This window comes from Cynara cardunculus, assembly GCF_001531365.2.
Source record: "Cynara cardunculus var. scolymus isolate 2C chromosome LG 17, CcrdV1, whole genome shotgun sequence".
NCBI lineage: Eukaryota > Viridiplantae > Streptophyta > Magnoliopsida > Asterales > Asteraceae > Cynara > Cynara cardunculus.
In genome coordinates this window covers 6818098-6836416 of record NC_037544.1, presented here as the reverse complement: position 1 = coordinate 6836416, position 18319 = coordinate 6818098, and the positions used below count along the sequence as shown (strand labels likewise).

Sequence of the window (18319 nt, the reverse complement as noted above, 5' to 3'; positions counted from 1 at the left end):
ATAGAAATGAGGTATTACAAACCTGGTATCATAAATTGAAATCTGGGTCCTTCATATAATAAGGTAATTTTGAAAATACAATGTTGTAATAAAAAATGTCACATCAGCTATATATTATACATGGACATTCTATATGGACAATGATATGACATGAAAACCTGTTAACTTGTATTATATCAACTTAATTCTAACTAAAAGATTACCTATTAATATAATAGATAATTTTTTTAAAATACAATATATTAATAAAGAATAATTTAAGAATACATTATGTAAAAAAATAAAAATACAATGTATATTAAGGGTTGTCGATAGGATTGATCAATGGTGTAATTTACTCAAAAAAACTATATGTAAAATAATAATACATTAAGGGGCCGTTTACCTAAATACTTACTCGGTAAGCGTTTAACGTTAGGAGTCAACAATATAATTTATTTTACCGGGTAAGATTGTAGTACATTAAGGTGGTATCATATGCAATAATTTACCAAGTAAGCACTTATCCGGATAAGAGTCGTTACATTCACTTACCGAGCAAGACTCTCCATTTTTATCATTATTCTTATCGGGTAAAATTTTTGACTCTTATCATGATTCATGTACATCCGGTAAGAAAAATTACCCTGTAATCACTTACTGGGTAAGTGTTTAATAAACGTCCCCTAAATCTCATTGTTGAAAAAGAATTAAAAGAATCATCTCTCTCATCATATAAAGCTCCTTTACAAACGCCATTTTTCATCCAAACTTTCAAAAAAACCGATAACAATACAATACTGGTTTAAAACGTAGGAGTAAACAACGTTACCGAATCACAATTCAAACCAACAAAAGAATGCTGAAAATGACAAAGTGATGCACCTGAACATGTCACAATTCTCTCCGTCTCTGAATCGGTGTTCAAAACACTCGTCTCGAACCGTTATCATATTTGTGAAGATGTACAAAAATGTCCAAAATCCAATATCCGGTCACAAACAAAACAAAGACCATTTACAAAGAACCCATAACCGACAATATATAACCGATAAGATCATAATTGGACAAACGACTATTTACCAAGCCCAGTGCATATGATGATGCCATGTGAATCGCTAGAAACATGTGAAGTGTATGGCTAACCCGATAACGAAAGTTTCGTAAAGGGACAGGAGTCGGCTACCAAGAGACAGAAGATCTTTCTAAAGAGATTCGATTCGGAACTATTATATGTCCAAGGTCATCATCAATCGAATCACTGTTTACAACCCAGGATTCTATTTTATCATCAATCCAGTCCCCCGTTCACGTTTTGGAACTGGCTTTGAACCCGATCATTATTGTTTAAGACGGACCATATAAAATGCAACGTACCTTGATTTGATTCTTATTTTGTGTTACGCACTTAAAAGCCTTCATTGTAATACCTCATATGTAATCTCTCAAAACATTTATACCAAAACATGTCGACACAAATTTTATAACGAACCGAGTCGTGTGATTATTTTACATCCAAATAACACCCGCTATGTCAAAAACTAAATCTATTCTTAATAATTCACTAATTTGATTTGTCTAACTTGAAGAACTTACTTTTCAGATTAATGGATTAAGATCTCGACCAGAAAAAGTTACAAAAATACCCGGCAACAAGTTCCTGTCTATTGGCCATGCTGTTGGCAAGACATACATCTGAAGATGGGAATCTTATTCTCATGAGCAAAGGAACACACATGAATGAACAAGGACATTTGCACCGTTGAAGGGATTTACGTGGAAAGAGGACTCATCGATCCGAAATTTTCATTATTTGATTGGATGATAATGATCCGAAACCCGTCTTGGAGGCAGTTTTCTCAGAATGAAAAGCACAAGAGCAGAAGGGACGATCTCTACTATCTGTATAAACAAGGAAACACCAAAATATGTCGTTAGATTAAAGAAACCGTATACTGAGAATATGTTGGAAACCCGTTAGATTACTTCCATTAAGAACCCTTGAGGAGAGAAGGGAGGTCCCAACATATATCGAGGATAAATGGTCCACGTCCAGCTGATGTAGGACTCTTAACACCCCCCCCCCCCCCAAACAAAAAAAAAAACAGAGGCTAGACGTGCACGGATTGTCTCCGAGTGTCGAGAGGGGGCTAGACAAGTATAGATTTCACCACAGTGTCGTCTCCTAGAGTGGTAGACGACTAGATGTTGGCTCTGATACCATGTTAGAATATCAAGACCCCATTAGATTACTCCCCGAAAGAGCTTTTAAGGAAAGCAGTGAGGTTCCAACATATATTGAAGAGATATGATGCAATCTGGTCATGAGTTACGAGTTCTAACAAACTTATGTTAATTTCACAAGGACAACCACCTCAAGAAAAAGGCAGGTGATGAGAATCTATACACTTGACAGAAGTAATCTATAGTTGTAATGTTCTACCAGCCCAAATTCTTTAACCTCATTCTCTATCCACAGGATGCGATCGTGACACCTACCCAATTTCGAGCAAGGATCATGGCATTTGGCACATATAACGAGTTGGGCACGCTCTAAGGTAACTAGAGTAGTGGGTTGCCCACTAATTGCCAAAGGTTTGTCAAAACAAACTTTACTCCCTGATCTACTCACCTTTTGTGCGGTAAACATGGGTTCTGGACCAGCTTGTGCGCACTTCGACTAATCCTAATATCCTATGGGGCCCTGAAGATAACAGTGAGGAAAATCCCAATTGGCCCAAGAAAACTCAAACTTACAAGGTTTACCAAGACTTCGAAGAAACAAGGCATAACAGTAGATGCACACGCATTTTTGACCTTGTGATCATGTTACCTCTATGGTTCCAAATCTCAAGTCTCACCACTCACCCTTAGACCTATTTCCAACTCTCCCTACTGCTATCTAATGTTGTATTAATAATGACTTTTCTTGTTAACAGTCAATAAGCAAAACAAGTTATTCTTCTTAAACCAATGAATTCAGTATCCTGATGCGAAATGTAACGTAAAATTACCAGGTAGTAGACAAGATCAAGGATGGGATGAGAAAGAACATGAATATCGGCATCCTTGTTAAATGCAGCAACGGCAACCTATTGTACAAAATAAATACGGTTATTGCAGGCGAAAGTAACGGAAACTATAGGTGGATGCATGCTTTGAACAATTGGAGCTTACCATCACACATCTTATCAAGAAACATGTGCAGCAAATTCCTGTCACAAATCCCACCTGTCAAAAAGGAAAGCACACAATGGTTTGAGCCATAAACTCTTCATCATCGACAAAAGGCAATGGTCAAATCATTTTTAGTTCCAATGCATGCCATATTGTGTCAAAGCAAGATTAATATACGATGTGCAACAAATTTTGTCCTTTTTAAGCATGTTTTGGTTTTCTCTAAAGATGGGACGACTCCCAGTAGAGTACATGCATAGTTATTTTTTTTTCTACCACCTTCGTCCAAGTATGGATTTCGACTGATGATGGAGTTTTATTTAACCTTAAGTTCTAACAAATCTATTTTGGAAATATGTAAGAAAAATGATATATTAAGCACATGGCAAGTGAATGCTAGCCAATTATGGACAGTGACGGATCAAGAAACTTTCATCATTGGGGGCATACTTAGAGGTCTAAAATTTTCCAAACCCGATAATTAATCCGAAGCAAGATGGTTTCGGGTTTATTCAAAATTAAACGGTTTGATTAACCCAATAATGATAACTTATTCGGTTTGGTTTTCGGTTAATTTTTTTTACTATCTCGATTAAACTGAGCAAGTGAATACATTACATATATGTATTAAAATTCGAGTGATTCATAATGGACCGGATAGCTAGAGGAACAAACTAGGGGTGCCCGCAGTGCAGTGCAGTGCGGTGCGGTTTGGTTTGGTTTGGTTTAGAGCCAAAACTGCAAACCAAACTGCATGAACGGTTTGAACAATTTTTCAAACCACAATCAAATCGTGCATGCGCACAAAACTTTGGCGGTTTATGCGGTTTTTACCTAAATAACTAATTTACTAGTCTAATTAATAAAGAGAAAACACTGAATTTTGGTCACGATTTATTAATGGTTTGTACCCAACTTTGTAAGTTAGATAAATGAAAAAAACTTAACTGACTAAGTTTTATACTTTTAATCATAATAACTAATAAACTTACAATACACAAGATTCAAAAAAAGTTTAAAGGACTAATGCTCAAAAGTTTGCAAATTTGGGTGGTACTTAGGATGATATTTTATAGTTATTGGCTTACTAGACTATCAGTAGTTTAATTAGTCTTAATAAATCATTTTTATTCCATAAAATATAAGACATAATTATATATATATATATATATATATAAAATAAGTAATAGGAATTAATATGTGGTGCAGTGCGAATTAAACCGCATTTTGAGTAATTCGAACCAGCAAACCAAATCACATAGTGTGATATAAGAAAATACAAACCACAAATCATACCGCAAAAGTTCTAAACCGCAAGTTTTGGTGTGGAGTGGACGGGTTATGCAGTTTGTACATAAATTTGAACACCCCTAGAACAAACCACTAAACCAATTTGTAATAGAAAAAGCATGTTGACATTTGGCGTTAAACTAATTTATAACAAACCTAGTGAAAGGTAAATCAGAATTCTTAATAGTCAAATAAACATATAAATTAATTGTTGGTAGCAAAAAATTAGAGGGCGAGAATCCAAGAAATAAAATTCAGTTAGAAGAAATCAGATAGCCAAAAACCAATAAATCAAAAATAAACAACAAATCCAAAATTAAATAACAAACTCAAGAACCCAAATCGAATAACAACTAACAAATAGAACACTAATTATTAGCAAAAAATAATAAATATCGATCTATAAAAATAAAATGCTAAAAAGAAAGTTGGTAAAGAACAAAAAAAATAGTGGTTGTTCAAACAAATAGCAATATAACAAACAAAATAAGATAAATAAGATGACTTCAGTTGAGTTTGAACCTTAGGAGCTGGGGGCATCATACGAATTTTAGCTAAACTTCAGTCGAGTTTTTTGTTGGGGGCAAGTGCCCCCTACAACATCATAGATCCGCCCATGATTATGGAAAGCAGTCACTCATGCACACGTTATATAAAACACATGGTAATGAATTTATGCAGATCTGTGTGATGCACACATTGTACAATGCACATGGTAAAGAATTATTAAATGCAGATTTGTGCGACTACGATTTTGGTAAGCAGCTACTATAGACAAGATCCTGCCAACTGCTAATAATGTAAACAAGCATTTTAAGTATGCAAAATTAAAGATATCTGGATCAATTCAGTTTGGAAGGTACCAAGTTGAACTTGCAAAATGGAAGGTGGACAATTTCTTTTTCTGGATGGACTAGGTACATATTATTTATTTATTTTTTTCTTGTGAATGCGACGGGGGGAACATTTAATTAAATTAAAGCATGGTCAAAATAATATTTTTATGGTAAAACTATTTCACAAACAAATCAAGAAAATGTTTCGTGTTGGTCAAATATCTAAAATGCTCCTCAATAGCACAAGCCACAAAATGAAATAAATTTATGGATCAAACTCGAAGTTACCAATACCATGTAATGAACTAACGATTACTAGCTGTCTTAAACTACTGCCCATCTATGCTGTTAAATAACCCCTAGGACAACAACCTAACAGGCAAACACTGGGTAGAATCTCTCAAAATTGCAAGAATTTAAGTTCTCTATTCGATTACATAAAAATAAAGTTTAAAACAGAAAGACGCCAATAGATAGACGAATAAATAACAGGGACTAGGCAATTGTCTTTTTTAATCTCATGATGTCTAGTATTATTTCCACATATTCATCACAAACTGTTTTTCAAGTACATAGTAAGAAAGGGGAGGAAAATCTTCAAACCAGGAACCTAACGATCCATGCAAGTCAACAGAAAGAGAAGGGGCTGAACCAATCCTAAAAGCTTCAAATAACCAAATTAAAAGGATTTGCAAATGGGGCCTCACCAATTTACCAAGATGGTCAGTTCTCAAGAACTTATCAATGTTGACACTAGATGAAGGTCACCAACTACGATTTTTATTTAAAAGGCAACATCCAGTCTCTATCAAATTATATTTGCAAATGAAATGATAACACATATGCAGAAATGGATGGGACTGAACATTATTAGACAATGTACAATAAACATTTAACTTTCCTATTTACTTGGTAACAAGCTCCAACATCAAAAGGACCAAGAGGGAACATAGATATAACCTCATGTAGCTTTTTTTGGCGGCCTCTAGATTCAATTGGGAAGCGCCGAAGCATGACAAACAACCTTTCAGAAGAAACAAACATTGTAAATAGATAAAATTGGTTTCCTCACAGCATTGAGCAATAAATGGCCAAAATTTGGAGCCACTACCTCCCGCCATATATAATGAATCCCAGAGCAGCACAAAGCGAGATAACTGCATACACCATTACACTATTGGCTTCAATAATGATAATCATGTCAAATGCAGCAGTAAAAATCTAACAGATGATGCACTTTCAATCATAAATACACATCAATCAAATTTGAGGCCACTGCTGAACCACCTTCTTACCTGAAAAGAAGAGTTCAGCAACCTCCACAGCAACAGCACCTTTGCTGAATCTCATATATATCCAGATACACACCTGGAGTTCAAAAACAATTAGAATATAGTTCAGAAGTAAAACTGCTAATCTAAAGGTTTACATTCTCCTTTCCCTGGAAAAATATTTTGCTTCGCTACCACCACCTACTCCCGACCACCCTCTTACAAATGGAAAATTTAGCAAGGACGTGTTTGTGCTACCTGAAGGAAGTATACGAGTCCATTGACGATGAAATATGCAGGTCTGAGTCTATCAGCAGGAAGACTTCTTGCCTGATATTCAGAAAAAAGAACCAGATTGACATCAACTGAACTATCAAAATGTGACGGTTTATATATACCACTCATGAACTGATGATACCAACTAAAACATGCATATGAATTATAATTTTTTTGCTGGTTAAAGTAAAAATATATACGGAAGCTTCTTATGGTGAGTACCTGGTGGTATATCTCAGCCCAGAATAATACAAGTAGTGTGTACGTCGAGAAAAATAGAAGACCAGGAAGATCCAAAAGTATCATATCCAATACCTGCAGGTATCAAGGTACTAACGTTAAACCAATTGCCACCAGAGAGTGAGAGACCTGAGAGGTAACTTTTAGCAAAGAGTTCCTTAACAAAAACAAGATTCAATGTGCCATCAACAAGAATCTCTTGTTCATTTAAACCATTTCTCATTTCATTTTGTGAGTGGTCAAATTACCACGTAAGAATAATTGGGGATTAAAAAAGGGAGAAAATGGGCGAAATGAATCATTTAGCATAAGAAATAATTGTTTACTTTTCCCATTACTAGAGAAGAAAAGATTATTCTAGAAGATACTTCTTGATAAACACATACCGGTTGCAATTTAATACATCTTGGCTATGCAACCCATATCTAACAAGCACTGACTTAAGTGAAGTCAATGAAGATGCAACAGAGTAACTTACTTTTGGCTTGTTGTGAAAAACGCTCCAGTAAAATCCAAACTCAACGGCCCTTACTGTGGAAAGGTATATGAATGCACAAGAATCAAAAAGACTGGCAGATATTCAAGGATGCAAAAATGATGAAAATCAGTAGCAACCTTACATCCATTGACCACAAAATTCATCAAGTGGAAAACCTTTTGAGTTGTCCAACCATATTCTGGTACTCTCAATTGAATACGTACAAGTTGCACCTGCATATTCAGAGATAATCATCTGCTTAAGCAGCAAACAAAATTTCATCAAGGATGAACAGATTAATCTTCCAGTGATTTTACAGCAGAGTGTCCTAGAGTATTAGGTTGGCATGAAAATGTTGCTACGCTGGACATGGACATAAAAAACATAATGTCAAAATAGAGAGAGAATAGCTGTCCCTGTGTATACCCTTGACCTTTAAAATGCATAATTATTCAGTTGGGATTTCAATGACAAACATGTAGATGTGAAAAGTACAGCATCCATTTGGATATTCCAGCTATGAAACTATAAGCCTGGTTACTCATGCTTTAAATCAGAGAAAAGCTACAAGTTCGGATTGGCATATCAACTATCAGATGGGTTTGTGTAATGAAAACCCTGGTTATATTAGCAAGTAAATATTCCATTAGTGGTGTTCAGGACTTCAAAATACATTTTATCTATTCCATGTTAGGAAACAAACACCATGCCTCCATACAGTATCTAGTGTAAGGCAAGATATATTGTGTATTAAAATCAGAGTCATATTACCTAGCCAATAACCCATAACGGTATTTCAGTTTAGTTGCGATCCACAATGAATAAATCAAATCACACCGAACCAAATGAACCCAGTATATCACATCCGAAGGTAGGGTGGGGGTATGATGTATACTGACTTGACCTCTACCCTAAAGTATAGAGCGGTTGTTTCTATGAAGACCCCGGAATCCCCAATAAATGGTCTCCCCAAACAACCACAAATCATAACATAGTACTCCCTCTATTCCAAAATTATAACTACAATATGCATGTAACAATCAAACAGCTCTAAATTTCTGAATCCATAAATTGACCTCTATTCATGTTATGTCTAAATTGATAATGCTCAAAAGCGGTTGCTATTTTAATATAAAGCTGCAGTACTTTGGTTCCCTCTTGTTCCAAATTAATCTCCCCACCAATGTTGTAACATAAAAATGACTCTTTGGTTCGAAAGAAGAAAAATGCATCTCCAAAATTAGAAGGGGCAAGGCACTTTCAATTATTCGTGATTTGATGGGAGTTCATATAAAAGTGAATGATTTGGGGAACTTCAAGCCCAATTCTTGTATTTGCTACGGCAAAAATATATATACAAAGAGATGGAAACTAACACTCCTAATTCTAAAGATTAGATAGAACAAACAAATTTGGATAAGTAGAAAGATTCAAAAGTGTGGGATGAGTAAACCTAAGAAAGCGAATCAATGAGGAGGATCCTTTATCATGCCCCCTCAAGAGGGACCTCTCGAAGATGGTCCAATCTTGCTCATTAGATAAGAAATCATGTTCATGGCAAGGCTTTGTAAGAGAATCCGCGAGTTCATCAGTGGACGAAACATGTGCAACTCACAAGGTGACACTTTGAACATGCTCATGAAAATGAAGTGAAGATCAATGGCTACGTATTTCATCCTTGAGTGGAACATAGTATTAGAGCATAGATGGGTTGCGTCAACATAGTCGCAAATCGCAATATATGACAGGACAAGAAGGCACCCTGAGATGTAATTCAAACATTAATGAGCAGATACATTTGACCTCCTTTATTGTATTTGTTGACCGGTATTCGGCTTCTATGGATGATCTGGCCATAATTTGTTGCTTTTTTTAGCTCCAAGAAATTGGACTATATAAGCTCATATTGAGGAGAAATTATCTTTCGTCCCCAATCTACATCAAAAAAGCATGTAGCGTGAGATAGGAGTAATGATATGGTTGAATACCTTCATTTATTGTACCTGAAAGTATCTCGGTAGGCATTTCACACATGTTCAATGATCTATGGTGGGGTGGTACATAAATTGTGACAACTTTTGCAGATAAAGGCAAAAATCTAGTCAACTGAAGAGACGATATTGAAGGCTACCTAAAATTGATCAATATCGTTTGCATTTTCAAGCTCATTACCACTATGAAATGTGAGTTGAATTGTTATGGATAGAGGTGTATGGGATGGTTTTTTCCTCTAGCGACTTTGTATGATCATGGAGCTCCAAGAAGTAGCACCACCGAGATAAAAGAATCCCTTTTTGACCGAGGATGATTTCAATTCCTAGAAACAAGGGTTATGGCATAGTGGTTAAGGCCTTGGGGGACGTGATGGAATATCCCATTTGCCCAAGGTTCGATTCTAGGCACACACAACAATTGTGACCAGTTTATCAAGGTTGATTTTCTTGCAGTCACAATTTGTCGGGATTAGTCTAGGCATAGCTCTGGACACCCTTCCACAAAAAAGTATGACAATGAGCCAAGATCCTTGAGAGAAAACATGTTGGCCAAGAGTTACACAAATTCGTTGATCATTGATTGTTGTTGCCCATTAGAATCAGGTCAACGTAAACACTCGTTTACATGATATTGTTTCCATCTTTGAACATAAAAAAGGAGTGTGTCTGATAGAGTTTTTGAAACCCATATTGAAAAGGAAAGGTTTGAAGTTCATGATACAATGCTCTCGGGCCTATCGAAGTCCATAAATGGCTTTGCTTAGCTTGTGCACATGACGGTTTGACTTTATCTACAAATCCTTGTAGTAAAACCACTTTTGTATAACCCTCATTACAAGAATGCATTGTTGACATCCAATTGTCGCAAATTCCAGCCCTTGGTTACAGCAAGATTTGGCATGATTCTAACAATGGTTGATCTTACAACGATACTGAATATCTCATGAAAATCAACTCCTGGGTGTTCATGAAATCCTTTCACCACCAATCTTGCTTTGTACATGTTAAAATAACTTTCAGGTTTTCTTTCAATCCCGAATCCATTTACATCCAACTAGGTTGTGATCTAAGTGAGAACAACTTTCCAAGTCCCATTCTTTAGAAGAGCATCAAATTCATCTAACATTCCTTGCCCCACTACAAATCTTTAAGAGATTGTTTTACAATGGTTGGTTCAATGTTTTGGGTCATTTGAGTAAAAGATGTATTTTTCCAATAGGTTTGTGGATATTGTCTTTACCCTCACCATCTTGGTGTGTTGCGTAATTAAGTTCTAGAAGGTGGAGCGGTTGTGTCCGAGTGTCTAGTAGCATGTGTGGTGGAAGGTTGTAAGGTTGTGTTTGCAAAAGTTGGAAACTATTAAGGTTTGCTTCTAGTCGTCAACATATTGGGTAGCACTACATGCGAGGGGTTTGGATGCGTAGTGGAGGGGAACCATGCAGAGATTGTGGGTTGATTAGATTGGGTCTTGGGGAAATTTTACGTGTAAATGGGAAAACAATTTCTACAAATTTTATGCCTAGACTAGTAAATTTTTTAAGTGGTTGGAGCAAGATATAAACATGCACTTTGAGTGGAAGAGTACCCAAGAAACACACAGCTTGGAATTGGATTCCAATTTGTGATTTTTGTATGGTCAAAGCTAAGAGTAACAAAGAAAACCAAAGATTATAAGTTAAGAATAGTTAAGGCTCTTCTAAAAGATTTTGGTATGAAGTGTTCACATGTTTAAGATAGGTGCAAGCATACGATTTATTAAACAAAACCATTGTCCTACAAGCATGTGGCCAATATGATATGAATTGAAGCATTTTCGTTGTGCTCGGCAGGGTGAAGCAGTATTGTGTGGTGAACAATACCACTCAATGAAAGAAACTTTCTTAAGGTAAGAAAGTCCCGCCGTTGTCAGAATATATAGTTTTAATAGTGATTTCAAAGGATCTTGTAAACCATAAGGGTGGTAGTGTGGTGGATAAAGACAAGTCAACTTGGGTTCGAATCATGCCATCTACATTTGCGCTCGTGGCCACTAGGAGATTTACCTCAGGGTTGTGGGAAAAACCTACAGTCTCTGATTTTCCATGGGATCAGTTGGCGCAAAGCCTGGGATCACAAATTTCCAAAAGGATGAACTTGTATCGAATGAGAAGATCCTTTACTCTTGAATTGCGTCCAATTAGATACACCCATGTGTATCTGGTATAGTGATCAACAAACACGACGGTAATATTTGAAGCCGTTTATTGATAGCAAAGATATGAGCGATGTTGCCTGCTAGAATTGTTATGTTGACCGGAGCTTCGGTTTAAATTTGGTGAGTTTTAATGAAGATTACGCCAATTTGGGAATGTTGGTTCATGTTTAAGGTTTTGAAGCGTAGCTTCAAAATTCAACTTCTCATGAAGTAATCTTTAGAAGATAGGTGTGTCCCTAGCTTGAACGGCTCCTGAAGGGTGCTCATCTCCATGGGTTTCAAGAACCTCGTCTGCAATATCATCGTCATCGAAGGGCGCTTCAAGAAGAGTCGATTCAATGGCCTTTGCTTTTACCTTTTGTAGGAATTGAACAATTGTTTTGGTGCCCTTCATCCTGTGTTTCAATTGATTTTTAACTTGGATGGTCTTGTCACGGGAAGATTTGCCATAGGTAGTGGCCAAGATTGAAAATGCCTTGAACGATGTTCCATATTTTGCCACAAACAGAATTAAAATGGGAGTCGTGAATCTGATGATAGCATTGACGATAAATTCTCTTGGGAAACCCATAATGAGTAGGTTGAATTTTGGGGTGTAGAATTTGTGATGGTTTTGGACATGGGTTGGAACTTGGAACCATCTATGAATCATAATATATCATGGCCAACAAAAAAGGTTTCAAACCGGAGTTTCCAAGACAAATAGTTGGTAGACGTAAGTTTAAGTGGCATTTGTTGCAGTTTCATTTGTGGTGCAAATGGTGGGAGTTGGATTGGTTGCCATGATGAGAAGAGGAGAAAAAGAAAAGAAGAAAAAACAACAGTTGGGAGCTTAATGTGTTCTGTTACCATGATATAAAGTAGTGAATGATTTGGGGAACTTCAAAGCACAATTCTTGTATTCTCTACAGCATTATGGAAACTAACTCCCAATTTTTAAGGATTAGATACAACAAATAGATATGGATGAGCAGAAAAAATCAAAAGTGTTTGGATAAGTAAACCCAAATCAAAGAGTAAGATCCTTTATCAAGAGTGACACCCTCAAAAGTCTTCACTAAATGGGTGTATAGATTGTATACGTTCTTCACTCAATATTCTATAAGATCAAAAGGAGATTATCAATTACGTACAATTTCCCCTTGTGCAGTGGACTGTCAGTAGGCCCCTGGGAAATTGCCTACTGTTACGTTAGCCCCTCTGTTCCGAAGGGGAAAGAAACAGCTAGATTTTGCACTTATATGTCAAAACCTAATACTTAATTGATATACATCTTGTTAATTATTTATCAACATCATCTCGCATGTGTAGTTAGTAGACACGGAGTTGAAAAGAACAGAATTCTTCCAAAAGTTCTGAATCCAAGGCAAAATTGAACTTAACAAAATAGGTCATTCGATATTCTAGTGCCAAAATCTAGCCTTTTCTGGACGGTGAAGTATTGTCAAAATCCAGAGATACTACATGTCCAAGAAATAGTAGACCTGTTTCAGATTGCAGTAGTCGAGGTCCACAACTAACCTTGAACACAAACAGCCACAAATCCATAAAACTTACAGCATCCGTTCCAAAATCAAGAATAAACTTAGACCATTACCATCCAACAGGCCATTTTTCGAAATCCAAATTTGAATTAACTTTATATCTGTTCTAAAACTTACCTATCGGAACTTCTTTTCATACTACAAGATAAGTTATAGCCCCTATAGAAGTCAATACTACAATTCACTTTAGGTTAAACAAAAATTCAACCTTATCCTCTCATAAGATCAAAATCATAAATATACCAGAGCAATTAGAGCGACGAGTGCATAAGCAGCACAGAGAGCATAAAAAACTCCTTCCTGCCATTGTTGCGATCCGTCGATCTCATTCCACCATCGCATCAAGAAGATTCCTCCCGCTGATGTATATTCGAAACCGGCGAAACTCTCCGTTCCCAGTGCCGATGACGCCATTATCAATTCGAACTGAAACTCAAATCAAAACAAGAAGATCAACTTCAGCTCTCCCCCAACAACAATGAAGCCAGAGATGGGTGCAGGTGTTGAGTTGAGTCACGCGTGTCGCTTAGACCATAACACCTCACGTGTGATCGTGGCAACGTTCAGGTATTACTTTTTTCAGATATATAATTACTAAATTCAGAGCTGATTATATTTTAATGACGTATACCGTTTGCAATACAGCTTGTATGTTGATATTAAATTTGTTTTTTTTTTTTTATCTGGAAAAAGCAATCCCAATGTTTATCGACATTATTTGGCAAGAAAACCCTCAAAACTTTCAGACCAAAAGTAAACTTAGGATTTGGTCCCTGACTTTATTTTTTTAACAAAAATAGTCCCTAATTTTCATTCGTTGTAAATGTGTTCCCTCTGTTTGCAAAATTTTAACGGTTTTCCTCTCTCTCACTGAGTTCAGTTAACTTTTATGTCAAATCTAGTTTAATAAATAACTAGTTGTGTACTCGTGCAATGTGGCGGGAGCCGTGAATTTTAACTATTTTGAAGTTTCACTGGTTTTATTAGAGAATATTGAACGATGATATGAGTTATAATTGGTCTTTACATATTAATACAATTTGAATAAATAAGAGTTATGGTTTCAATTACAGTCTATCGATGGAAAAAATTGTATGATAGTTTAAAATCCAACATATTTAAACGACTCCACAAATGTATTTGATTTACACCAAACGTAAAGTATCAAGAGATCGAAAGCGAGACCGAGAGTTCTATAGCAATTGAATGGGAGATGAATGATAGAACTTTTAATAACTCATGGTGAATATCGGTTTGAATCTCACATTGGGGGATGGGGATAAGACATAGAGGTATGAGAGGGTGAATGCATGAGTGAAATGTGTCAAAAGTATATCGGGAACATGAAAAGAAAAAGTAATAATTTGCATTGGTAACGTGTATTATATGTTATTTTAATTGTAGATTAAGAGATTTTAAGACTTAATGCATAAAGTACTAGTACTTAATGCATTATGAGTTGTTTTTAAGACTTTGTGCATAAAGTACTAGTACTTAATGCATTATGAGTTGTTTTTAAGACTGTTAAGACTTTGTGCATAAATGTATAGTACTTTGTGCATTAAAAATTGTCTTTAAGACATTTGACAAATCTGGTTTATAAGGTAGTATAGATAGTTCGTTAGTTCAAATTTTCTTTCCTAATATAGGGACGCAATCATTCACCATCTTCTACTCCGCCAAGGCACATCTTCGCCCACCCTTCTTAATCACCCTCTATAAACCCAATCAACGTCTTTGCCCCATCCTTCCTCTGTATCCACCATCTACACCCCTTCCCCTCACCTAAACCAAAGTCAACAGACTTGACACACAATATTATTGTGTCATGTTAGTGTGGAAGAAAACGAGCAGGGGACGAATATGGTGATCTAGCATAAGGGCGAAAATAGTGCCCATAGGCCAAGACCCGTCTTTCATGACCAATAGACACACGCAAATGGTGACCAATATCCATCTTCGGTTACGAAGACCCACTTGCAAATGGTGATCAACACCATTCGTCTATGTCTCTATTTCCACTCCCCCTCTTCAACCCATATTCACACCCTCCAAAACAATCTAAACAAAAATAGATGGATTTCATCACATATGGAGATGGATTTCCTTTTGAAGAAGAAAACAGATAAAAAGATACCAAATTTGGCCAAGTTCGGCGAAATCTTGGAGCAGATGGTTTGAAAAAGATGAAAGAGAATGGTTGAAGAAAAATATGCCCTTTTGAAGGATTTGCATTCCACGGAAGCAAGTCCTTCTTCCTATGCTAGTGTGAAATGAATAGGTTGCGGGTCCAAGCCTGTATCTCCACGATTCCCCTCAACCCCTCCCCGTCTCTATTATGTGCCCAAATGTTGACGAAAATCTTAACGGGATTCATATAATCAAAAGTCATAATTGCATATTAAGTCGTAGGCAAAAAAGCTGAAATCCCTGAAGGGGGTTTCAAAAATCCATAACCCATTTTGATTTCTAGGAGTTTTCTTATATAAGAGATCGTGGATTTTAAACCTAATTTGATGACTGAGTTCTCTTCGAATTGTTAATTACCATTTCCATTATGTAAGGTAGAGTACAAGCATAAGTACTTGGAGGAGGCAAAGAAAAATGCCCCTCTTTATAAAATGACCACGTTCATTAAAATGGATTTAACAGGAAAAAAAAATTGGTTTGAGCTTGATTTAACCACAAGGGTGGTACCTGATTAGTTTGAGTTTGGCTCCAAATGTCAAAAATACCAGTAGGTCACATGTTCAAATCCAATGAGAAATAAAAAATTCTTTGTAGTCACGGAGGTTCAAATGCGGTGACTTCGAACTATCTGCAAAGCAGGTGGTCGCACTGGGATTAGTCAGCTCGCATAACGGGTTGGATATCCTGGTTAATCCAAAAAAAATGGTGTTGGTGTGAGAGACAAAAACCATTGTATTTTGCAAACATAAAGAATAAATTTGTAATAAATGAACTTTAGGGACGATTTACGTTTAAATGGAAAAGGTCAGTGACCAAGTCGAAAATTGATCAATATTCTCTTCAACTACAAACCTTAGATTTTGATTGAATTGCATAACTAGCCCTTTAATATTGTAAAGTGTAACTTTTAGTCCTTTATTTAATATTAAGTACTACGATCTTTGTACTGATATTATTAATCCTTAGGGGGTGTTTGGAATTGCTTATTTGAAATAACTTAGGTTTTTTACAAAAGCACTTATCAACTTACCATAAGTTAAAATAATTTAACTTCTTCAAAAATTCCTTATTACCGGTTTGGCACGGGTATAAGTTGTTTATCCAAACACTCAAAAATGCTTATTACCGGTGTCATATCGGAATAAGTCAATAAGTTGTTTTTATAAGCGATCCCAAACCCCCCCCCCTCCTCCCTTAATTTAACAAATGGCAACCAATTGCGTGAGTTTTAAAAATGCAACAAGTCGATAACCATCTCTTTTACCAACATGATACATTTTCTACAGCAAATAGTTGATGAGATGTCGCTATGACAATGTGTTTTAGTATAAAGAAAATAATGCGAATGTGACGTTTACTTGTTATAATGTTTTAAAATGTAAAACAAGTAATAATACGAATTTTACTAATATTTCAAACGTGTATATTGGGCAAAGTGTAAAGAAAATGGATGAAACATACTTTGTATGGTTTATGTTTTGGACACCATTTATGACAAGTCTCGTTTTCAGGTCTAAGATAAGATACATCAGACACTTATTTAAAACAACTTGTGTTTTTTTTTGTAAAAGTGCTTATTAACTTATGTGGTATTAAACCGGAGTTAAATAAAACAGGGTTAAAATTGTAAACTGGTAAGAAGCAGTTTTTTATAAGTTATGAATGATTAACTTATCAAAAACAGCTTATTACCGGTTTGGCACCGGTATAAGCAGTTTTTTTTCTTATCCAAACATCAGAAAACAGCTTATCACCGGTGCTAGACTGAAATAAGTTAAAAAACAGTTTTTATAAGCAATCCCAAACACCCCCTAAGCAGTTGTTATTATTATTGATGTGAATGCTTCTTTTAAACTTAAAATGCGAAATAATTGAAACATACTTTGGTTTAATTCTTGTTTTAAAAAATCATTACTAAAAAGTCACAATTTTGGGTCTATGCCAAGACATATCAAACATTTAACAGACCTACTGTCTATAGAAGTCTACCATTATGGTTATGTTGACGGTTACCGAATTGTAATTGTTGAAGGGTTAAAACCGTCAAACTACTAAACTTTTTATAATTATATATAGTTGACGGTTACCGAATTATAAATTAAAACAGGGTCGGTTGTCATTATTTGTAATTGACTCGTTTTAAATATCGTTAGTTCTTTCAACCCATTTATTCATTTTATAAATGTAGGGGTTGATTCATTTGTTAACTTTTTTTTATTAACTATTTGAATTAATCATGATATTTAGTTTATTTAATTTACGGATTAAAACATCGGTGACGTTTTTGTGATAATAGTAAAATGAGCGTGTGTTGTGTTGCAACGAACAATAGTTAACATGGTAAAATTGGAAGAGGTTAGGAGCTTTTACTATGGACCAATTTCAACTTTCGGAAATCTCTCGTTCATCGTTTTGAAACCGAAATCAATGACATTTTACTTCTTCACTTATGAACGGTTTATCAGTTCACCAATGAACATTTATATGATAAGTAACAGAATTCGGTAGTCATGGAAATTGTTCATTAATGAACCATTGACCGACTATTTGCGTATTAATATCTCTCATTCACACATGAACATCAGGTGAACTGGTTCACCAATGAACATATCATTCAAAACACTAGAAAACGAAGAAATCATCTGAATCAATATATTGTGTTCTTTTTTATTATCCATCATTCAAATTAACTTGAAAATGATGATATAATTATCATCCCTAAAAACAAGCAGTTGTTTTTTTTTTTTTTTTTTTTTAACATCTTATTTAATACAATGAAGTAACTTAGAGATGAAAATTACCTAGTATCGCTCATTAATCATTGACTCTAACATTTGAAGTAACCATCAC

At 35.5% G+C, this 18319-nt stretch overlaps 1 protein-coding gene across 1 annotated transcript; it reads right to left on the bottom strand.

Annotated features, from left to right (window-relative positions):
* Positions 1 to 1432: 1432 nt before the first annotated feature.
* LOC112500135 (tobamovirus multiplication protein 1-like) lies at positions 1433 to 13789 on the bottom strand. The gene is made up of 11 exons (XM_025103454.1): positions 13523 to 13789; positions 7690 to 7780; positions 7548 to 7600; positions 7052 to 7144; positions 6812 to 6883; positions 6578 to 6650; positions 6394 to 6439; positions 6243 to 6306; positions 3157 to 3210; positions 2994 to 3071; positions 1433 to 1881 (listed from the first exon to the last, which is right to left on the bottom strand). Exons 1-11 carry the CDS (start codon positions 13691 to 13693, stop codon positions 1789 to 1791), a joined length of 888 nt encoding a protein of 295 aa, XP_024959222.1. The 5' UTR covers positions 13694 to 13789; the 3' UTR covers positions 1433 to 1788.
* Positions 13790 to 18319: the final 4530 nt, after the last annotated feature.

Bases quoted from the DNA above. Each gene is read 5' to 3' on its own strand.
- LOC112500135 (XM_025103454.1), bottom strand. From the start codon at position 13,693: ATGGCGTCATCGGCACTGGGAACGGAGAGTTTCGCCGGTTTCGAATAT. The intron at 7,601-7,689 runs GTAAGGTTGCTA...ACCTTTCCACAG, and splicing joins GAATTTTGTGGTCAATGGAT to TAAGGGCCGTTGAGTTTGGA. The intron at 6,440-6,577 runs GTAAGAAGGTGG...TGGTGTATGCAG, and splicing joins TGCTGAACTCTTCTTTTCAG to TTATCTCGCTTTGTGCTGCT.